Raw genomic sequence first — 24,900 nt, 5'->3', positions numbered from 1 at the left:
GGTCATCTAGACTCAGCCCTTTTTCCTGCCTATGCAGGGGGTCGGACTCGATGATCTATTGAGGTCCCTTCTGACCCTAGCATCTATGAATATATAATATATGGTATACTGGTATTAGCAATAAGTTGAGGGAATAATTTGTACCAAATAATTTGTTAAATTTTACCTCTGTCTTCACCTACATGTCCCTTCTGACCCTAGCATCTATGAATATATAATATATGGTATACTGGTATTAGCAATAAGTTGAGGGAATAATTTGTACCAAATAATTTGTTAAATTTTACCTCTGTCTTCACCTACATGGAATGTATTGCTATACATACAGGCTACAGACAGGTTTGCAAATATTTGAATCTCAAAATTGCACTATAATGGTAAGTACATGCTTTTTTTTTTTCTTTTTGCTGTTCTCTGGATGATTTGTATCATGTTTTACCTCTCACAATCAAAGATCCTGGCAGATGTTCAAATGATTGTGCCTTTGGGATTTGAGGAATTTTATGCCCAATCCTCCTCCCAAAAAAATCGCACATCCTGCCACGTCAGACTTGTATGACAGCATACATGATTTTTGGGATCGGGTATAAAATTCCTCAGATAAAATTCCCTGTAGTGGGCACCCTACAAGCTGGCAGCAGATCCCCTGTAGCTGGCAGTGCTGGTGCACTCCTGCATTGAGGAACTAGTTCCCTGATGTTGGGCTTCACCAACATGCCCTTCATTGGGCAGGGAAGCCGCCCTGAACCTTGGGTCTCAGACCAGGGGCTGCCTCTGGGGATCAGATAAGGAGCAGCCCCAGGTCTCTGGTATGGACTGGGGAAGCCCTCTGGGGATGGGGCATGGAGCCTGGTTCTTAGTTTCACCCTGGTTCTCGGTTTCTGGTGAAAGTGTGCACCTGGGGACCAGGTTGCTATCTGGTCATCAGCTGCACGTGTGTTGCTTCTATGTTAGAGCATGAACAGGTGGCAATCACGGAGCTCCCTGATCCCATGGCTTCTGTGCGGGGTACATTTAGCTGGGCATGAGGTAGCCTGGGTCCTCAGCTGTTCTTGCTGCAGATCCTGCATTACGCTGTACAGTGTGGCTTTAAATGACTCTGCACAGGAGAACCCATAGGTTCCCAATGCAGGAACATTTAAAACCTCATGGTGCAACCTGATGTTGAGTTACATGCCACACATTCAAATTACAAACCACATTAATATTTTACATTAAATGCATAACACATCTGTGGCTGGTGTGCCATTTTATTGTATCATAAATTGGCTGAACATGTTTCATGTTGTAATGTCTGCTAGGGGCCAAACATAAAATCTGAACTTCATTTTAGAAAAAATATTTTTAACGAAAAATTCTAAGTTAAATTAAATTCATAAGTATTTATGCTAATACATTTTGATTAGTTGAACATTTGTGAAAAACCACATGCAAATAGGTCACAAACAAGTTTAACTCAAAAATAATTTTAACATTGTAACTAATGGTCTCTGAACTTACTGTCATCATCATATATTTCCCTTTGCCCAATGAACAGCATCCCAAGGTTCTGACCTCTATTATCTGGAGAAGCAGAAGTCATAGATCTGCTCAACACACCTTTATTTCCAATATCTGAAGGGCAATACTGTATTTTTTAGGTTTTTTCCTCATGGATTTCATCTAACTTTAGTTGGGGCAGACTTGCTTCTTTGCTCCTAAATAGACTGTGAATTCATTCCACCAAGCTTTAAAATGTGTAAGCACAGGAAGACAGGAATGCTACAATTAAACGTACAATACAGTATGACACTCAGCATGGTATGAACTTTGCTACTCAACACACAAATAACTTGGGAACATAGAGCTGGTAGATAAAGATGGCACAGAGAGACAAGGGTTTTATTTCACAGATCTCATAGATATTAGGGCTGGAAGGGACCTCAGAAGATCATCCAGTCCAGCCCCCTGCCCAAAGGGCAGGAAGTCAGCTGGGGTCAAAGGATCCCAGCAAGATAAACGTCCACACGTCTCTTAAAGGAGTCCAGAGTAGGCGCTTGTGCCACCTCTGGAGGCAGTCTGTTTCAGGGCTTAGGGGCTCGGACAGTAAAGAAGTTCTTCCTTATGTCCTGCTTGAAACGGTCTTGGAGGAGTTTGTAACCATTTGACCTTGTCATCCCTTGGGGCGCTCTGGTGAACAGGCATTCCCCAAGGTCCTGATGTACACCCCTTATGTACTTATAGGCAGCCACCAGGTCCCCACTGAGTCTGTGCTTTTCCAGGCTGAAGAGTCCCATGGCTCTCAGCCTCTCATCATAAGGCATCTCCAGAGTGAGGTTTACAAACTAACCAGTGAACACACACTAACTGAGTTATCTTGCCTATAAAATGGATGCTTACACATTTTTTTAAATGTAAATTTCAACATCATGTAAAATACTCCTGGACAATAGTTTTACTGGAATTAAGAAAATGGGATGGATCAGAGGAAACTATATATAGCCTCTTTTTAAGAATTCCCCAGTGTCTTTCACTCTTCCAGATTAGATGATGCAAGGGCCAAGTCTGTGGAGTGTCCCTTCCCCAAATCACCTGCATGGTAAACGGGCTGTTGGGAGGAGCTTCAGCAGCCTTTTAGTAAAACCACGTGTCCTGAATTAACAGGTATGAATATCACAAATTGCAAAGTGTGCTAAAGAGGTTTTGCAGTCCTTAACTGGTACGGTAATTATTACACGGACTGAAAAACTTTTCACCTAGGCATATAGGGTGCCTGTACATGAGCATGGAGGCTGCTCCGATGTGCTGTAATTATTTGACTGAGTCTGCTGGAGCATGGTAATTACCATGCTTCAGCAGCCTCCTTCATCTTGTGTATCAGTGTCCCCACACTTCAAAATAGCAGCGGGGACACTTGAACTAAAGCTTGTCGAACAAGTTTTAGTTCAAGCACCCCCATTTTGAAGCATGGGAACTCTGACACATGAGACACTGGGCACTTTAATCAGGGCAGTTCTTGGAGCTGCTCTAATTAAAGTGCCACCCCTCCACCCACAGAACATGTGTAAAAGTGCCTATAATGAGTTTTATTTAAGTCACTTTAAAAATGAGGAATTTTACAGAACAAGGTGAACAGTTACAAAGATACATATACCTCGCAGTGGTGTGCTACCCGAGACTGAAAGCTAAATGCCATTAACCAAATAATATAATGTGCTAGTTCTTTACAAATTCATGTTTGTGCTCATACTTCAGGAAGGAGGGGGTTATTTCTGCTCCTTTTGAAGTCCGCAGGAGCAGGATTAGGGCTCTGCACTTAATTGCCACATTACACAGCAATTAAGACAAATAAAAAAGCATTAAAGCACGAGCTGAAAACACTTCTGTTTTCATGCTTGCCTGATAAAATGTCCTAGCAGGTAGCTGTTTTATTCAAGAGAAGAAGAAATTCAAATCCATATTTAAAAGAATTTTCTATTTTCAAGTAATTACCCCACGTGGAGCTGGAGATTTTTTTCCTGCTTGTGTTTGTCCACTTGATAGAAGAGGAGAAGAATCTGGCACTAATCCCAAAGACTGTTCTTCTTCATATTCTGCTGAAAAGATAATATGAGACTAAGGTCATGATTCAGCTTGTCACGAAAATTATGTAATTAAAGTGTGTTTAATACAAATGTGTATTTAATTTGAATGGAAATTAAATTATTATTCAGTTACCAGTAGGACATTAACTAACACTGGTCAAATATTTTTGTAACTGTTTTCACAAAAAAATGTATATTTTTTCATCAAAAACTTTTCCATGTTTCCTGAAGCCTGTTTTTCAGCAGGATTATTTACATTAGCAGACTTCTTATATCTACATTTATAAATGGATAGCAAATATTTTAAAAAATTAGACATTTATGAGTAAGAATACCATGTGCACCTGCAGCAAGTATAATTCAAAGGTTATCCAATGTACCATTACAGATTACTCATGATGGTATAATACAGCAGAGTGTGAAATTAAGTGAAATAAGGTTATTTTCAACAATTCTCCAGGTTTGGTATACTTTTTTTTTCATCTTTCCCAAGTCATATAAGTCTCTGCTGAAGACCAGATGACTGAAGAGTTGATCCCTTCTGATTTGATCAGGTTAAGGGTGTCTCATCACCAGTAGTAATACAAGTTTAATAAAAGAAAATGAATTAACATAGCACGCTTATTTTCTTAAGAGACATCACAATGAATTTCTACCTCTTGGGTCTGTGTTGTTAGAATGTGACCAGACATGATGTTCCATCATTTAAAAGTTCGGAATTGACAGTTCTGTCCTAGTGACACCTTGTGTATCCAAATATCAGCTGGGCTCCCGATTTTCTCAGGCCCCTGGCAGATGTTCAAACAATGATGGAATGGGAACAGAGTGATTTTATATTGCATCCCAAATATTGAGCCTCCTACCTTGTGGGATGGGGCATAATATTCCTCCAGTCCCACTCACACCACTGCTGAGCTGTTCCTAGCCCAATCCTACAAGAGTGAGCTGAAGACAGCTCTGTCTCAGACCCAGGGCTGCCCCCAGCCCCCTGCAGGTTCCCTGAGGTTGCTGGGGCCAGGTACAACAATCAGCTGATTTTTAGGCTAATTCCAAGAGTCAAAGCTGGGTGCAAGACCTAGGGACCAGGTCTAAGCAGCAGATTGTTGGACCTAGCCCAGACAGCCAAGGCCCCAAGCTGTTGGGACAGGTCCAACAATCAGCTCATTGTTGGACCCAACTCTAACCAGCAGTCCTGGGTCCAGTTTGAGACCCAGGGCTGTTGGAGCTGGATCTGACCATCAGAGGATAGTGTACCTGAACAGTTTTTGGATGTTCTGGGGCGCTGGGACCCTGGGATCTGGGAACTTCTCTGCTGCAAGGTCTCTAAGCCCTGGGACATCTAAAAAGCATGGCTTCTGCCTGGCTGCCTGCATTTAAGCATTTTTAAGTGCCTTGCCCTGCCGCTCCCACTAAAGATCAGATAACTGAAGAGTTGATCCTTCTTTGATTTGGTCAGGTTAAAGTTCTCTCATCAACACTATTAATACATGTTTAATAAAAGAAAATTAATTACCAGTGAATCCATCTCAATGGATTCCTAATTCTTGGGCCTCCAGCAGTCAGAGCTCCTTGAGTCCTCTACCAGGGAACCTTGTATATCACTCTCCTGGTAGCCGATTTTCAGCATCAGGTCTAGGGTTGTCCCAGTCCCAGTGCTGACCCTTGTTCTAATGTCATTGCTGACAACTCAACATTGGCCTGGGGATGCCACATATTTAATTTATGGTGACATAGAAATGAACCACAAAGATATTACACATTTTTCTGTGAAATTAAGTGGCAAACCAGCCACAATGTTATGGTACGATAAATCAGCTGAAACTGTGGCACTGTTACTACACTACCACATTAATCACACCATAACTGTAACATATGCTGGGGTTTAAGTCATATGGGAATATTTTAATTGTATTTTGTATTCAGGTTTAGGCTGTGTTAGTGTTCTGCAAAGGCTGATTTAATGATTAAGACTCAGGAGTAAATTCAGAGCTCACACTTGGGATTTTTGCTTTAACTGCTATTTCTTTTTTTTATAACCTCAGGATATAATTCAGTTACCAAGGGATGAAACTTTCTCCATTGGGGGTGAGGGGGTGGGAATTGGGACCTGTGCTACTTGCACTGGCAATTTGTCTTAATTGAGGAGCTATTACTTAATGAAAGGCTGAAATGCTATGAATTGTTTAGATATTGTGGGAGCCCCAAAGAACTGCCAAGATGGTATGTGAACCAGGTGGTTGCATGTGGTAAAGAGGAAGGGTAGAGGTTGGTAACAGAAGTAATACTGTGAGAACAAGAATGTATCACGGTAGTGTCACTGCATTTCAGACTTCAAAAATGCTACATGTTAACATGCTAAGTGTTTATCTTAATTTAAACTGTTTCTGCATTGCAGTGAGTTTTTGACTTGTCATATGTGCACTATATAAACTTACATATTTGTAGTAATAAGCACTATAACATGGTAAAATCTTGGACCATCAGTTAAACCCACACCGGTATACCAGGAAGAGCAGTAAACTTACTTTCACCAGCCACATAATTAGCTGGAAAATAACCTTGCTGTCCATTTGCTAGGCTGCCAAACCACCAGTTATCATTATCTTTGTATAACACTTGGATAATGTCACTGCGATGGATGGTTAGCTCATCTGATCGATGCGCTGTGTAGTCATAAAGAGCCACTACCTAAAAGAGAGATAAGAGCACCACAGCTTTATCACAACCATGCCACAGAGAAAAAAGCGCAACATTCACTTCCTCTTGCAGAAAAGCAGCTGAAACCAAAGCTGCACTTTGGTAAAAGCTGAGGCTGTCTCAAGTTTTGCTAATGGGATCAGGGGTGGTGGGAACGCAGCAGGAGAAGCAAGATAAAGGACTGTGGGATTGCAAAAATGGTTAAGAACATTCAATACACTAAGATTAGCTTCAAAACAGCAGCTGTTAGTTTTATAAGCAATTTACTTACGAGGCAAAAGAAAAAAAAAACTCATACATTCATTTTCTCAGAATTGTTACACCACCTTCAGATCCCACTCCATGAGTGTGTGCATAAAGCATATGCATTTGAATAAATGCTCCAACAATGTGATGATTTTACTAGAAAGAAAACTGAGATGGAACAACTTCATTGTATAGCTTTATTCTGATCCTTTCAATTATTTGTAACGTTTTGTTTTGAAACAAATACCTGGCTAAACGGTTGTATACTGGACACACATATTATTAGCTACAAAATATAACCATTTACTTTGAAACATACTGCACTGCTGCATCAATACTTCACAGAAATTTTAGAGGTCTCCCCCATGCTTCACAATGCATAGAATATACAGCCATCAATCAGAACCCTTCTATCTGCCCTGAAAATAAAAATATGATGGATCTTTTCTTACTTAGCTCCTACAGCTATATGATCAAGGAACAATTTATATCCCATTTTCGTGAACATAGAACAGAAGAGAGTAAAAAACACAGAAGGTTTGAAAAGATATTGGACCCCCCATCCCTCCCCTATTCAGTGAAAAATGGCAACCTTATATTGTGCTCTATTTTGCACAAAGTATTTATTGATGAAAGCATACTTACATATCAAAAAATGACCAGGGATATTGCAACAATTGCAAAGTGAAGAGATGAAAATACTTCTATAATCATCAAGTTAATGCATTAGTTTATAACCTGGTCAGCAAAAGAGCATTGAGATCAGCTTTGTTCCTCAGAGATAGGAATCTATCTAATTGCACTCAGCTGCCCCAAACACAACAGAAGGAGGAAAGAATGTGAATACCTCCTTCTCTATTATAAGTCATCTCCTACATCAGGAAAGCCAACAATATGATCAGAGGTGACCACTGTCACTGTTGTAGTTAGATGGATACAGCTTACATGATCATGTCCAGTAAGGGGTGCTCTAGGAAAGCCTACTTACTGAGAAGTCTCAGGACTCCTTCATAAGATAGTGAAAACCAAGAGGCCATGTAAAGTAAAAGGAGTTTAAAAATTCAATTGAATGCAAAAAAATGAAAGGCCAGGCCAAAAAGTGTGTGTCTGGCGGGGGGAGGGGGGGCAGCATCTTATAAAGACTATCAGTATTTTCATAAAAATATTTAGCATTTGTCCAGTATCTGGAAAAAATAACAATAATCCAGTGGCATAACAAAATTGTAATATGCTTTAAAAAAACAAAACCAAAGCAAAGGAAAACGAGGCTAATCAAACACTAGGTATCAGTGTATCCTGTAATGTGATTGGATTCAGGAGATTATGTTATCACTGTTTAAAAACAGAAGTCAAAGTACTCATTATCTTCAAGATCCCATTAGAGATTTGACTATCACAGCACACAGCAAATTCATGACTACAAATGGCATCAACAGAAGCGGGTAAATAGCTCACAATGTGGTACAAAGCCACAGGAATCTCCCCTCATGCTGGGGTTTCAAAAATTTGCTAATGCTACAGACCCTCTGGCAAGTCTTGCCTCAAATTCAAACAAACATAATGCACAGCATATACATCAAAATCACGCCAAACTTGTTTTTTCAAGACTAACATGGAGCCACAAGTAACTTGAAAGCTTTGACCAATATCTGATAGTTGGGGGTCATCTGAACACTGAACTCTAAAGTGCAAAGTTTCTCTTTATGGTTACTTGGGATCACCCTAAAGTTTATGGTTACTTGGGATCACTCTAAACTTTACAGTGATCCCAAGTAACCATAAAGAGAAACCTGACAGCCCAAACCAGGACTGTTGAGCTCACTTGGCCTTTTGGGCTGAATCCAGACTGCAAAATTTCCAACAAACCTATCAGCATGACAGCGACGTTAATCCCTGAAGAACACTGGACCTGCTTTCTTAGTTTGGCTCCAAAACCCGGGGAATTAACATTGCTTCGGCCTGTCCCCTTTTTCCCATGCCACCAATTTTAGTCACCAGTGGCAACTAAAAAGTCCAATTTCAGCAGCAGGTAATTGTGATGAGGAAGCAAGTGGTGTTAACTCTCTGGGGTTCTGGAGCCATGTTGAAACAGCGGCTGTAGCAGCCACACGGATTAACAACTGCTGCTATGGAGCATCCATGGAGGTGGGTGGTCCAGACTGCAAGAAGCCCTGTGGGCCAGATCACCCAGCTCCAGGGGCTGGATCTAGACTGTGGGCTTTATGTTTGACACCTCTGCTCTGAATTAATTAATATTTTCATAAGCACAGATGTAGTGTGGCAAGCACAGGGGTAATGAAAAAATTCCATAATACTCATTGTCTCTTGCAGTGGTGCAGAGCTATTCCCTATTCTCATACATGATGCAGCCAGATAGTCATCGCTCTAGAAGAAGAAATAGTTTTACAACATTAAGATGGAAACCTTTGGTAAGTACTCATTTTGAAGACTATACTTATTTGTCATGTATTGCAAAAAAAAATCCACCACCACTAATAAAAAAACAGATGTAACTCTGCACGTTATGCATATATTGTAATGTTTATATTCTATTATGGTAACTTTGTTTATTCTTTATCTACATGCCCTCGTTAGTATGTGTATTTGGAGGTTTGGGAGGTACTTGGGTTTGATTTTTACTGTTTGGGGGGGTAAAGTACAAATGTAGAGGCAGGTGGATCAGATCTTTGTGTCCATAGTCATTTCATAGAATCATAGAAAATTAGGGAAGGAAGGGACCTCAGGAGGTCATCTAGTTCAACCCATAGCTCAAAGCAGGAGCAGCCCCAACTAGATCATACAAGCCAGGGCTTTGTCAAGCCAGGCCTTAAAAACCTCCAAGCATGGAGATTCTATCACCCCCCTAAGTAACTTGTTCCAGTGGTTCACCATCCTCCTGGGGAGAAAGTTTTTCCTGATATCCAGCCTAAATCTCCACTGCTACAACTTGAGACCATTGGTCCTTGTCATGAATGTCATGTTCTCCTGGAGGCTGGGGGCACATGGTGACTGCCCACAGGCAGCAGCAGCTGTGGCAGGGGTGTGGCGGCAGCGAGTGGGGAGCTCCCACAGGCAGCTGCAGTGGTGTCGATGGCGGTGGGTGGGGAAAGGGAGGGGCGGTGGCGAGCACTGACCAGCGGTCAGTGTCCATCCACAGACACCACCAGCAGTGTTGGAGGAGGCCAGCGGCAATCAGGGACCATCCACAGACACCGCCAGTGGTGTCAGCAGCAAGCGGGGGTGGGGGAGCGATGACTGCCCGCAGGCGCCGCTGGCAGCATTGATGGCATTTTTTGCAGGGGGTTCATCACTCAGCACATGCACTCGTGTGAATCCCTTATGTGTTGCCAATGCTCCTTTTTCTGTCATCTGTCACCATTGAGAACAGTCTAGCTCCATCCTCTTTTGAATCCCACATCATGTAGTTAAAGGCTGCTATCAAAGCCCCTCTCTGTCTTCTCTTCTGCAGATGTAATAAACCCAGTTCCCTCAGCCTCTCCTCAGAAGTCATGTGCCCTAGCCCCTGAACCATTTTCATTGCTCTCTACTGAACTCTCCAACTTTTCCACATCTTTTCTATAGTGGGGGCCCAAAACTGGACACAGTACTTCAGATGTGGCCTCATCAGTGCAGAGTACAGCAGAATAATTGCTTCCCTTTATTTGCTGGCAGTGCTCCTACTAATGCAGCCCAGTATGCTGTTAGCCTTCTTGGCAACAAGGGAACACTGCTGACTCATATTGTCCACTGTAACCCCCAGGTCCTTTCCTGCAGAAATGGCACTTAGCCAGTCAGTCCCCAGGCTGTAGCGGTGCATGGGATTCTTCCATCCTAAGTGCATGGAATTGTGGAGTTGGGAAAAGGACAAGAATAACTTGTTATTCTAGACAAGAATAACTCCTTTGATGCCACTGTAGGCCACCAGATCTTCAGAGGAAAAGTGCTTGTCTGCATAAGTCCCTATATTGTAGGTTTAAATGAAAACCTGTCACCCATAAAGAACTGAAATCTCTGAGCCAGCTGTTGCTTGGGTCAGGGTGTAAAAGAGCTGAGAGGTTGTATAAGCAACCTGAAGAGAAACAGTGACCCTCAGAAGCAGTGAGGAGAAGCAGATTCCAGAGGCTGTGCTGCAACAACCACTGGCAGTGGCAAGGAGTAACAGACCCCTGGAAGCAGTGTGGTGTCAAACTTGGCAATGGCAAGGAGCAGAAGATCCCCCCTCCCCCAGCAAAAGCACCACAGTGGTCCCCATCAGAGGAGATGGAGGAGTGGTGATCCCTAGCAGTGAACTGGTACAGAACTCTAAAGTGGGCCTCCCTACCCAGCACTTGTCACTTGGGTGAAGTTGGTAGAGCCCCCACTGCAGAATGGCAACTCCTAGCGGCAAGGAGCATCAGAGTCCTCCAGGGTGGGTCTCCCTATCTAGCACCTGTCATTTTTGGTAGACCCCCAAATGGCAGTTCTAGGAAGTATCCCTTCTCAACAGACTGTGCAAGGAAGTATCTCCCCTGGGAACCCCACTGCCAAATTGGCAATGACTGAGAAAGATTGCTAGGTTTTTGGGGGTTTCAGTTAAAGTCAGGGGGGGAAAGGAGGAAGTTGTGTATTTGTCCAGCTTGCTCCTTTAATCAACCCTGTTATAGCTGAATATTGTTTACAAGTGGGGAAGTTTGTTCACTTTGGAACAGTCAGGTAGCGTTTATTTTCTCAGGTTGCTGAGTGAGGGCTCGAGTCAAATAGAAAGCTTGTGGAAAACTCTTAAATTTAGACCCAGCCCATATTACTGCCATCTAGTGTCTGACAGAAGAAGGGTTACACAAATGAATGCGCATCTTAAATCTGATGCTGCTTTTATTCTCTTAATATTATTTCCAATAGGTTCTCTTAGTCAAGTTTTCCAAAAGGTCACCATCATCCAACTCTCTTGGAGAATCTGTGGCCTTCTCCGAGTTTTCTGTTTCTTCAGAATTCTTCATTTTTCTAAAACAACTAGTCTTAATTCAGAAAAGGGATCCTACAAAATCACAAAACCTAAGCTCTCAGTTCATCTGATATACAACAAATACAATGCAACCACAGTTTCCATAGTAACCAAGCATTAAAACACTATCAAAGCAAGCAATTCTTTGAACTTATTAGCATTTATGTTCCTGCTACTTACGTGCTACTTAACATTTCTGTAATGTACGCACACACAAAATAACATAAACCTGACTCGGTAAGTATACAAATGCTGAACACAGCACACATGAACCGCAGCATAGCACATGTAGCTTGTACAGTGGCCTACTCATTAGTTAGCACCGTCTTGCAGGTTTCAGCATATTCTTAATCTTTCTTTCTCAGACTAAGGCTGAGAAGACTGTTCAGTCAGTGTACTTAGCCTGTAGGTTGGGAGTGTCTCTTATTACTCAAAAATGATTCATCGTGATTATTATTAGTATTATCTGGGTAACCAGTTAGTGTACTTACATGACTCTCATTACTGTACTACTTCAGAATCTCAATTTTTTAGAGGTATTTATGAGTTCTAAAGAAGGTCTCATCAAGTTCTCCTTTGTGCCCAAAAACTTGTAAAGAACAATTTTTCCAACTATTTAGTTGGTATAATAAAAGATATTACATTTACTCAAAGAATCTTGTCTGCCTATATCTTTGGACCAACACAGCTACAACCAACACCTCCTTGGCTGAAGTGCACAATTTAGAAAAAACGAAGAGAAATTGATCATAACCCAGAATATTTTAAATGCTCCCAGATAATCTGTTAAATTTGACTGAAAAATAGGATTTCCACTTGAATGTATGTGTGTGCGCCAAATGCATGTGTTTGCACGTGCATGTGGCAATATGTTGACCCTCTCCAAGAGCTGGCAAAGTGAGGGTTCAAACAGAGACATAACTACAACTACATGTCCCAAAGACAGCAGCTCTGAGCCTGCTGTGGTAAATATGTAATTTCCTCAGTACAGACAGCTCCCATCTATTTTGGTAATACAGTATAATATTTTAAATACTAGTGGATAAAGTTAGCGGTCATTCAAATTTGGTAAATGGCATTAGCTATTTTTCCAAATTTCCTTGATTTCAATATTAATGGTACTATTTTAGCTGAATTAAGTTGCTAGCGAATTTGGACCAGAATAGCCTGCACTCAGCTACTGAGGCATTATTAAATCTCCTTAACTTGTTACTCAGTAGGCACATCTCCACGTGCACTTTACTGCAGCGTTAACTAATTAGCTCCTCAGTAAGGCATCACCGTCTACATGTGTGGTGTTATTAGGCTGCAGTAAACTAATTGTGCAGTAAGACAGTACTGCCTGGCACAAGTACTATCCTATGGTGGAGATACTTAGTGTGCCACAATGCACATGTAGATGGCGATAGGGCCTGGCTGGGGTATGAGGGTGCTACGGTGCAGGGCTGACTGCCAAATAGTCCTGCATTGTAGCACCTTTGTGCCCCAGCCAGCCCCTTCACAGCACACTGAGCCAGAGAAGAGCAGCTCTGGGCTGGCAGGCTGGCCCCCTGGGTCCCCTGCCAGCTGGGACTGTGCCACCCTGGCTTAATGTGCTGTGGTTCTGGGCACATGTGTAAATGCTATGAGTGGCATCAATAAACTCTGGCGCAAAGTGCGCTAGAGTTTATTCTGGCATGCTAATTTCATATGTAGATGTGTCCAGAGTGCAACTTCTCAGTGGGCATGCCTCACAAGGCACTGACTGAGCAGTATCCAAAAAATACTGCGTAGTAGCACATCACAGCATAGATAGTGTTAATATGCTACTCCGCATTAACATCACCTTAAAGACATTCGCCAGCGCGACTGCACAGTAAGCAGAGTATTTAGTACTTATAGGGTAACCATTTATTTAGTATTTGTGAATACAAGTACTAAATACATGTGCAATAACGATGGTGCACTAGCGTCTTAGGTAGATGTGCCCAGTGTGTACTCAGTATCTTCAAAATTGCCAGAATATAGTCACTTCCAGATCTGTGAACAGCACAACCCTGACAGCAGTTGAGCTGGGCTAAAACTGGGATGCTCAACCCCCTCAACCTGCAGGCCAGATGCAGCCCCTGGTGCTATGTTATCTAGTCCATGGGGAGCCCCATGGGCCATGGCCTTGCAGACTATATCACGCACACAAGTGGCAGCAGGGCCAGATCCAGCGGGCATCACTAAGAGATGTTAGAATCATACGATCAAAGGACCAGAAGGGACCTGTAAGATCATCAAGTCTGGTCCCCTGCCATGGGCAGGAGGTTATTGGGTTTACGTGAGCTCAACAAGGTGCTTATCCAGCCTCCTCATGGGCGCTGTACTTTAAGAAGGATGTCTATAGCTTTGAGAGGGTCCAGAGGAGGGCCGCTCATATGGTTAAGGGTTTACAGGCCAAGCCCTATGAGGAGGGACTGAGGGACTTCCGCAAGAGAAGGCTGAGAGGTGATCTTGTGACTGCCTACAAATTCATAAGAGGGGGCATAGCAAGGTATCGGAGATGCTCTGTTCACCAGGGCACCTCTTGGGGTAACAAGAAGCAATAGTCACAAACTAACAGCAGATTTAGGCTAGACATCAGAAAAAACTTCTTCGCAGTGAGGGTGGCCAAAATTTGGAATGGGCTTCCAAGGGAGGTGGTGCTCCCTACCTTGGGAGTCTTTAAGAGAAGGCTGGATAGGCATCTGGCCGGTGTCATACTCCAGCGCTCTTTCCTGCCCAGGTAGGGGGTCAGACTTGATGATCTGTTGAGGTCCCTTCCAACCCTAGCATCTATGAATCTATGAATCTCCAAGGATGGCGACTGTACCACCACTGCTGGAAGTGTGTTCCAGATTCTAGATTCTTCTTATGGAAAAGAAGTTTTCCCTTACATCCAGCCTAAATTTTTCTTTAGTTAGCTTGTGCCCATCAGTCCTCGTCCTCCCAAGGGGTGCCTTCCTGAAGAGTTGCTCCCCTAGATCTTGGTGCTAACCCCGACATACTTGTAGGAGGCTATCGAGTCACCTCTCAGTCTTCTCTTACTCAGACTGAACAGATACAATTCCCGGAGTCTCTCTTCATAGAGCCTATGCTCTAGGCCCCTAATCATATGGGTGGCCCTTCTCTGTACTCTCTCAGGCTTATCCACATTCTTCCTGAAGTATGGTGCCCAGAACTGGACACAGTACTCCAGCTGTGGCCTCGCCAATGCTGAGTAGAGAGGGAGAAGCACCTCCCTGGATCTACTGGCAACACATTGGCTGATACACACCAGAGTTCTGTTTGCTCTGCTAGTGACTTCATTGCACTGTTGGCTCATATTCATCTTCTGGTCAACTGACACCTCCATATCTTGTTCAGATGCTGTGTCAGTGAGTGAACAACCACCTATCATGTAGTTATGGCGAAGGTTCTTCCTACCCAGATGAAGGACCTGGCACTTTTCCCTGTTGAACCTCATCTGGTTCCATTTAGCCCATAGGACCAGCCTGTCAAGGTCATCCTGGATCCTTACCTTATCCTCTGATTTGCCACATTTCCCCACAGCTTGGTCTCATCCACAAACTTGGTCATTGCTCTTTCTACTCCCTCATCCAGGTACTTGATAAAGATGTTAAAGAGCATGGGTCCAAGCACTGATCCTTGGGGCACACCACTGGAGACGGCCCTCCTGGATGAGGCCATCCCATCGATTACAACTCTCTGGGATCATCCTCTAAGCCAGTTGTCCACCCACCTCACTGTAGACTGGTCTAGGCCAGTACCCTTCAGTTTAATGGAGAAAATCTCATGGGAAACAGAATCAAAGGCTTTACTGAAGTAAATGATATCAACCTCATGTCCCTTATCCAGCTGGTTAGTTACCTGGTCAGAAAAGGACACCAGGTTTGCTAGGCATGACCTACTCTTGACAAAGCCATGCTGGTTGCTTCTTAATACACTGAGCTTGTAATTGATGGCCTCCTTAACAATTTTTCAAAAAAATCTTCTTAGGACCAGTCAGACTGACCAGTCTAGTTTGCAGGGTCGTTCCTCTTGCCTTTCTTAAAGATAGGTACCACATTGGCCCTGTTCCAGTCATTCCAGATCACTCCCAGGTTCCATGACTCCTCAAACAGCTTCACTAGAGGCACTGCTATGATTTCAGCCGGTTCTTTCAGGACTCTCCGATACAGGTCATCTGGCCCAGCAGACTTGAAAACATCCACATGTTCTAAGAGTACCTTTACCTGATTTAATGTGGTCTGTTGTCTTCCCCATATTCCTTGGGCCTCAGACAGCTTTAGTCTGATTTCAGGAATACCAACGTGAAGTATTTAGGAGCTCTGCCTTTTCGCAGGGATCAACTGCGGGTTGTCCCTCCATATTAAGTAGGGGTCCCACAGCGGAGCTTGATTTTTTCTTGCTGCTTATGTACCTATAGAAGGACTTTTTGTTGTCCTTTATTTTGGTTGCCAGATTGATTTCCATGCCTGCCTTGGCTTGCCGTGTCTCACACCTGCAGATCCTTGCTATGTAAGTGTATTCCACTCTGGTTGCTGAACCATTTTTCCATTGCTTATATGCTTCTTTTTAATTTTTCAATAGTTCCGCAATATCCCTGTTGAGCCAAGTGGGTCTCTTGGCTCCTTTCTCACTCTTTGACTGCGTGGGAATGGCCTCTTTGTGAGCAATGAGAATTGCTCCTTTGAGGAAGCACCACCATTCCTGAACTCCCAAATTCTGTAGTTGCTGGTGGCAGAGGGCTTCTCCAACTAGACTCCTGAGTTTGCCAAAGTCTGCTCTTCTGAAGTCTAGGACTTCTGTTCTACTAATTGAATTCCCAGCCTTTCGGTGGATGGTGAACCTAATTAGATTGTGATCACTGTCACCCAGAGTACCTCCAATCCTCAGGTCGCCTACCATGTCCTCCACTTTGGTCAGCACTAAGTCCAGAGCGGGTTTACCCCTAGTTGGCCCTTTCACAGCCTGTGTCAAGAACAGGATATCAATAGCTGCCAAGAAGTGGGTTGATCTGCTGGAGCTGGCCGAATGGTCCTCCCAACAGATTTCAGGGTAGTTGAAGTCACCCATGACAACTAGGTCTTTAGTGCTGGCTGCCTCAGTAAGGTTACTGGAGATGACTGATCGTTCTCCTCTTCTTGGTATGGAGGCATATAGTATACTCCCACTATCAGGACTCTCTCCTGAACCCCCTTGTATCTTGACCCAGAGAGTCTCAAGGGACCTCTCCCTACAATCAAACGTGACCTGCAGGGAGGGGTTCTACTCCCTGCAATCAAACATGACTTGCAGGGACGGGCTTCACATAGAGGGCCACACCTCCTCCCTTCCTCCCAACCAAATCCTTCTTATAGAACCTATAGCCCTCAATATCCACTGCCCAATCATATGTATCATTCCACCAGGTCTCCATCAACCCAATGAAGTTAAATTCCTCTTCTACCAGAAGTGCAAGTTCATCCTGTTTATTACCCATGCTTCTCGTGTTCCCATAAAGACACCTGAGTTCTCCTCTAGCCACCTCAGGTCTTCTGTTACTCTTCAAGTGTCTCAGGGCATTAGTGCTCATCTAGGTATCCACTACATGGATGCCTTCCCCTGGGTCATCATGGCTAGAGGATTCATGTACAGCAGTGGAACCTTCCCTCTCTCCCCTAAACATGCCTAGTTTAAAGCCCTAGTTTAAAGCAAGTTGGAAATTCTTGTAGAGAAGAGCTTCTTCCCTCTGCCTGTGAGGTGAATACTGTCTCTTGCATGTAGACCACTGCCATTGAACTGCATACCAAGGTCAAAGAATCCAAAGCCTACGTGGTGACACCATCTCTGAAACCTTTGGTTGACCTCCTCAATGCACTCCTCCCTCCGATGGCCACAGCCTCTAACTGAGAGGATTGAGGAGAAGACCACTTGTGCTCCTAGTTCCTTGAGCTTCACCCCCATGTTCTTGTAGTTGCTCCTGATTCTCCCCAGGCTGTTTCTTGCCATGTATTGGTGCCCACATGGACAAGGAGCAGGGGGAAGTGATCCGTAGGGTGGAGCAGCTTAGGAATCCTCACCGTAACATCTCTGATCCTGGCTCCTGGAAGGTAGCAGATCTCTTGAGCAAGGGGATCTGGATGACAAATGGCTCCTTCTGTTCCCCGTAGCAGGGAGTCTTCCACGACAATCACCCTTCATTGTTTCCTTGGTGGGGGTGGTTCTGTCTTCGGTGCAGAGGACATGGATCCCTGTCCATCGATGGTGTGAGGGCTGCATGGCTGTTGTGCACGGCTATTGGTGGAGCAACTGACACACATCATGGCTTTGGGGTGGACATAACAAATTTCCACTGAGCCTTGGTTGGGGCATCTTGGTCAAGCCTGCTCTTCTGCCTGGTTTCTGTGGAGTCCTTCTCCAGGTGCAGGGTCTGGCAGTGAGGGTTGATCTCTGCTTCATGTTCTCTGTTGATTTTCAGTCTGTTCGCCTCCTCCTGGAGCTCCCTCACCCAGCCCTCCAGAGTCTGAACCAGAGAGCACATCCCACAAGTGGGAGTGCTTGTGCCCCAGATCCCAGTATCCAGCAAACATGCCAGGCAACCTCCAAAGCCTGGAGGCAAGGGCTATGTCTGTGTGAAGGCTGGAACCATAGATTCCATCTGGGTAAAGACCTCCAAGGTACCAAGGGGGGGGGTGGTCCATCCAGACCAGGAAGCCTAGGGGTGTGGCGCATACCCATCACAATATTACAGGGCATACCCTGTTCGCACAGTTCCTTAGGTGCTTGTTTAAGTAGGAGACCAGGTGGATGTAATTACCCCCACATGGTCCTCACCAGCTGCTGTTGCTGCTGCAGTGGCTTGGCAGACAAGCTCGAGTAGCTGCCTGCAGGGGGATCCCCTGGCTTTCCGGTTTCCCGAGCAGCTGGGGGATTTCCCAGATACCTCCCTGGAGGGGTGGAGGGCTGGTCCCTTGTCCCCTTTACCTGAGATCCAGTGCTGGAGGTCTATCCCTTGGTGTGGTGGGCTTTGGCTGTCTGGGGGGCACAACAGGTACGAGGTGTGCCATGCATCTCTGCCGGGGGACAACTCAGAGTGCCTTCTGATGGCTCTTTCACATGCCCTTCCATATGAACTTCTGTGCTAACTTACACGCCGGGCCAAGAGTGTGCCTGTTTGCTCACTATGTTCATGCACTCTGTTTGTATGGCTCACTGGGGGTTGGGCTAAGTAGGAGCTGTGGCCAGGGGAGGGAAGGGGAGGGCACGATCCTACTCGGCTGCATTCAGCTGCCTCCCATCACTGCTCTTAGCTACCCGCCACAGTCTCTGCTTACCTCCTGGCTTTGCGCTGGGGGTCCACCAGAGGGTCTGCCAGGGTTCTACAGCCCTCAGGGGCACAACGGGCTTCCACCCGTGCATCTCTGCCAGACAGCTAGTCCCAACTAAAATTTTTTTTTCAGTTGGGACCCTTTTAAAAGTTAAAATCTCACAGACTCTCAAAGAGAGTCTTGTGAGATTATGTGGGTGGTGCGTGTGTGCAGACGGCCACACTGTGCTGCTTGCAGGGACCAGAGTACCAGATCCTACCCTAAGTGACGGAGAAGGGGGCCAGTGAGTACCCTCTCCCACTCCTGTGCTAACTCGTGCGCTGGGCCCAGAGATCACCTGTTTGTGTAGCTCCTGTCACGTGGCTCCCTGGAAGGATGGGCTAAGTAGGAGCCAGGGAGGGGGACTGACCCTCCTTGTCTCCACTCAGCTGCCTCCCACCACTGCTCCTAGCTACCCGCTACAGTCTGCGCTTACCTCCTGGCTCTGTGCTGGGGGTCAGGGGTCTGTCAGCGGGTACATCGGGAGTCTACAGTTCTTGGACATGCAACAGGCTTCCACCCATACGTCTCTGTCAGAGAGCCAGTCCCAATGTTGCTGGGCTCCAGAGCCCAATCCTGGTGTGTGGGACTGTGCAGGGGTGGCACAGGGCCCCAGGGCCCAAGCCCACCATGCAGGACTGGTCTGAGGCACAGTGGGGCCCCAGAGCTTGATCTCAGCAGATGGGACCAGGCAGGGGCCCCAGAACCTAATCCTGGTACATGGGGTTTGGCAGTGGTGACACAGGGCCCTATCCTGGCTGGTTGAGTGGGTGCAGAGCCTTAGGGTCTAGGGTTGCCAACCCTCCTGGATTGGCTGGGAGTTTACCGAAATTGGCATTGATCTCCTGGTGACTACTGAAAGCAATCCAGGAGATTTTAATAGGCTATTTTGATGCTGCATTACATCATGTTGGAAAAAAAAATCCTGGAATAGCTTCAGAGAGCTGGCAACCCTCCTAGGGCCTGATCCATGGCATGGAGCTCCGGAGCCTGATATGGTCTGTGAACTGGTCTCTCTCTACTCATCTGGCCTGCAGAGCCAAAAGTTTAAACTGCTCACTTAGCAATATTCTAGTTGTCAAACTAATCTAGCTACATGTGGCTTAGTCTGCACTATTCCAGTTATAGCTGACTCCTCCAACTTAACCAGGCTTTTAGAACTGTACTAAATACTGGTACTTAGAAGTGCCTGAGCACAGAGATCAGCAACTTTTTCAGAGTGGTGGGTTGAAATACTGCAGTTCAGTCCAACGTGGTGGGCCAGAGCTTCTGCCTCAGCCACTGCTGCTTCTCCCTGGCACCAAAGTGCCACCAATACACATGCAAACCACACACATCAGAATACCCCCCACCGCTCAAAAATTACCAATATCTGAGCTTTGCTTGGCGGGCCAGATGGTGCATATTCTACCATCACATTCTTGAATGGTTTAACCAGAAAAAAAATGAGAGTACATTTGTCAGACAATCAAACTTACTGAAATGTAGTATGTTTCATTCCTAAAAACAGGATAACTATGGAGAACATAGACAGTAAAATAGAATTATGCAATGTAACAGAGAAAAAGACTTCCAAGTTTCTAGTTTTTCTCCCTTTTAAACCTGATTTTTTTTCCTTACTGTACATACTCAAAGTTTTGTACTAACTTTTTAAAGATCCAAGCAATGAAGCTTACACTGAGTCCTTCGAAGCCTATCAGCCCCCGTCCCCACAAGCCCTATAGTTTGGCCAGGTAGTTATCTTTTCTTAGTTTGTTAGCTTCCAAAATTTCTATCTGTTATTTTACACATACATTACACATACATTTTAGATTTGTTTTTACAAGCATTTTAAACTATTTTTCAAAATTAATTATCTTTTTTATTTTTCTATCCAAGTTTCTAAGATTTCTGGACTCCTTGGTATTACTACTTTGTCTTGGCCAGTGTTCCAAACTCCTCTCATACATACAATGTGTGCACATTACATGATTATGCATTTTTTATTTTCAATTAACAGATATTAAACCCAGCATTCTAGAGTATGGATTCCTCTGGTACTGCACTAGCAGTACCCAAACTATTTAAGAAAACCATGAATTAGGACTTTAAATCTTGATGTTGCCTTTAATCATGATATTAAATTAACATAATTAATTTATGGCTATTTTTATTTGCCTTTTGTTTGTGCACTTCTAAAGCATGCCTGAATCTCATTTTCAAATTTTTCCCATAACAATTTAAAAAAAAAAGAGAAAACTGTAAATCAATGAATGAAAAAAAATACAAGATTCTTTATAAAAATTACAAAACTCGCCAACTCAGACAGACACTATCCCTTCATTTCTCTCTCTTTTTTAAAGAAACAATTAATAAAAGCCTGGTACTTGTATACAAGAGCACTGCATTACAAACTCATGTCTATTACAGTTTTGCATATAGCCATGTTACCATGTAAGCGGGCTCCGCTGGCTCCAGGGAAATGCTCCACTCCCCAGCCCTGACACCATGGGCCTCCTCGCTCCCTGAGGCAATGCAGGGGAGCGGAGCAGTTCCCTGGAGCCAGCAGAGCCCACACCAGGCCCCCACCCCTGCCTCGGGGAGGAGATTACCTTCAGTCCCATGCCACAGCCCAGCTCCTCTCCTGGTGCGTGACCTTGAAAAGTTGGTGCACAGCCAGACTTTTACTTGTGCGCGGCTGCGCACGTGTGCACCTCAGAGGGAACCTTGGCTGGAGCCCAAGTCACAGCGACCACATGCTCTCTCCCACCCCCACCCTCATTCTTGATTCTAAGACAAGTGACTCCCCCAAAGTTAAACGGGGGGAAAAAAACCCTTTTATTACAAATCAAGTAAATACAGTATATTACATTTTCTGCATTCCATGTATATCTGTGCGATCCTTATGTATAACATATAAAAAAGTTTTTCCTATTGTGTGCATTTTGTGTTTGGGGTGATCCCAAGTCTTAAGTGGATCCAAAGAAACATAAGATGACTTAAACCTGTAATCTCCCAAAATACAGGCAGCGGATGAAGGAAAAAGCACTAGCCAAGGAGTCATCAAAAGTGAATCTTTCAATATGGACAATACACAGCCAGCTTCTTACCAAGTCACCAAATTCTATATGCAGTCTACTCTGGCTACTCACATACAACAGAAGGAAAAGTCACTTTTACTTACATTTTTCAAAGTCTGGAATCTGAGGCCTAATTCCCCTTTTATAAAATTCTTGCTCGACTCCAGTGCAATTCTAATAACTACAATGAAGTTAACTCCTCTGTAAGTGAACAGTTTTTTCATGTCTTGCTATACACTCGCTACTGGACTACTACCATTCCAACTGACAGGAAGGTCTGCCTTTAATTGATTTATGCTCCTTGCTATCTGTCCAGTTCCATGAGCTTCAATGAGAAGAGCACCGATTGGCCTGACTGCTCCTCTCCCATACATTAAAAAAAGACACCAACAGCTATCTTTTTTAAAATTGTTGTTCTATGTAATTGGATGTTGGTTCCAACACAGTTTTACTGAAATCATTTAAGTGCTATGAGGACTCAGAGGCTCACCTCCAGGGACCTGATTACAAGCAAGGGGCATAAGAGTGGGATACAGTCTAAAATCAGTACCCACTTCCTCTCAGCTGTAGCGGAGAGAGCTCTGTGCACCTCAAGGAACAAAAATGAGACCTTCCAGAGATATTTCTATGTTCCTCCATAAATCCATGGAAGGTGGGACCTGATCATTCAAATAGAAGAATAAACAATAATCTATTTGAAACAAAATAAAAAAGAGCTAAGGGCAAAAGTAAATAGAGAAACAGATTACTGCTGTTCAGTTCACAAAATCAAGTAGAAATTAAGTGAGAACATAACTTTGGAATTTGACAATGAAGCTATTTAACATGCTTATAGCTTCTTAAATTAGCAACTGCTTTGTTACTGGGTGTTGGGGGTTGTGCATGTGCACATTCACTTATTCACACAGCTATAATGAGCTTGTGCAAAGAAGATTTGGACCTTAAATAGCATTCATAACCCTTAAGAGACATGGTACCCAATGAACACGAATGGCCTTCTTTCCTACATATGTCTCCAATATTTAATTGCTACTGTTTTTTTAACACACACAATTTAAATTTCAATATCAACATTTAAGGGAAGATATAGGAAAACATAAATGATAAACTTAGCTTATGTATTTAGAAGCTGTTTTCTTTGATTTGCACACAGGTTCTTCAATGCAAGAGAGTAAATATGCAAACTGCCTTCCTCTCCCAATTAACTATGAACTGACTTTTTATACCTATTTTTCTCTATTTGGATAATGCACTTTTCTCTGCAGATGTGGTGCAGCAGATATTGCACCTCAGGCAGATATTGTGTAGATATAGTGGCTAGTCTGAGGAAATGCATTCCTTCTTCTTTAAGAGAAATAAAACTATTCTTTATAGAGCTAAATCTGGAATGGATCTCTTTGGCTCAAAATGTATCATGTGTAGTATTTGCTGGTCCATAATTATGTGTCTAAAGTAGCACTCTAATCTAAGAAATGATTGAAATATTATACCAATGTTGCCAAAAATATTGGCTCAGTAATTAAGGTTATTCCTAAATAGTAAAGAAACCACTGCTTTCTTCTGGTTTGCTTTCTGAGCCTTTTGGACATGTTTCACATATTTTAGTTTTACTCTGCAAATATGAGGAAACATAATTTCTTAAAAATTAAAATGGGAAAATGTATTGAATCCTTTTTTTTCCCCAATAGCTAAGGCCTTAAGAAAAGAACCAAATATCAAAAAGCTTCCGATAAAATCATGAGCGTTGGCAACACTATCCTATTCCTTCCTCTTGCTCTAGGATGCACTAGGTGAAATGCGAGATATTTAAGAAAGATAGGAGAAGATAACCATTCTTGAAAATGGGAAGCAGCCTTAATTTAACATATCAATATTGTTTCTTAAAGTGTAAATTCAGTGCATACAGAGTGGAAAAACAAAGAAAAATGTTAACAGTTAAATTAAAATACTTTAAGTAGTAAATATGTAGAATAATGTAGTGTGCTTTAGTTCTAACTAATATCCACTATTATGGAACTACTGTAAATATTACTTCCTTGGTTTCAGATGACTATGATCCTCATTTGATTACAGCTCTTCAGTATTTAATGAGCATGGGAATCTATTATCTGCCTAGAGGAAAAACTGTGCCAGGCTGCACTTTATTGAAACCTGCAACGTACAAACAGAAATCAGAACTGCAAACACAGCTGCTGCAGCAAAGCCTACAGGATGAAAACAAGAAAGAAAAAAAAGAAAAAGATGAATTCAGAAGTATGTAAAATATTCCATCTCCTGAGATTATTCAAATATCCTCCAAAAATATTTTGATCTACTTTGTCTTTAATTGGGAAATATCTTCTCTTTTATTTAAAGAAACTCTGTATCTTGTTCATTTTGACTGCGTATACAGCAGCAATAAAGGTCAATGAAATACACTCAACTCCAGATATTTTTTGTAAATGGAAAGTGACATCAATTAAAACATAACCCTTCCCACAACACTTGATGCTGCAGATACTTTTAGGGGTTGTTGTTGCAGAGAAGCATAAATACAAACCAAACAATTCATAATCTGTCCTAATATTTGTTATTAATTATAAATTATTTAATATAGTATGAAAAAAAAAGAGAATCACTTAGCCAACAGAGAAGACAAATGAGCATAAAATATATTTTCAGAACATTAGGGCAAGTCTTATTTACCATATCAGACTCATACAAGGACGTATTGATGAGATTTATGAAAGAAAGGCCTGCATGGGATACAAAAAATGATGCAACAATTTAAGAGAATTAAGGACACAGTGTTGTTTATATCCCTTTAATGACTCTCTGGAAGCCAATGGCTGGCATACACATTGCCATAGTATATTAGGTCAGGAATATTCTGGCTGTAGGCACCAGTGGAATGGTGAAAAAGATCCATTTTGTCAGTGGCCACTGTTACGTCTCAGCTCTGTATTCTTGGGCAACCCTGGTACAGGATGCAGTCTGTCTGACTCACAAAGGACTCACCC

General features: G+C 43.3%; 1 protein-coding gene across 1 annotated transcript in view; it reads right to left on the bottom strand.

Moving 5' to 3' along the window:
- The window catches only part of AHI1 (Abelson helper integration site 1), a 226,193-nt gene that overhangs the window by 52,777 nt on the left and 148,516 nt on the right, over positions 1 to 24,900 (bottom strand). Inside the window, 2 exon segments of the mRNA XM_006030667.2 lie at positions 3,472 to 3,575; positions 6,089 to 6,251. Coding sequence (XP_006030729.2) covers positions 3,472 to 3,575; positions 6,089 to 6,251 — 267 coding nt within the window.

Source organism: Alligator sinensis, unplaced genomic scaffold (genome assembly GCF_000455745.1).
Source record: "Alligator sinensis unplaced genomic scaffold, ASM45574v1 scaffold417_2, whole genome shotgun sequence".
NCBI lineage: Eukaryota > Metazoa > Chordata > Crocodylia > Alligatoridae > Alligator > Alligator sinensis.
Note: the sequence above shows the minus strand (reverse complement) of the source record. Positions and strands in the feature narration are given on the sequence as shown.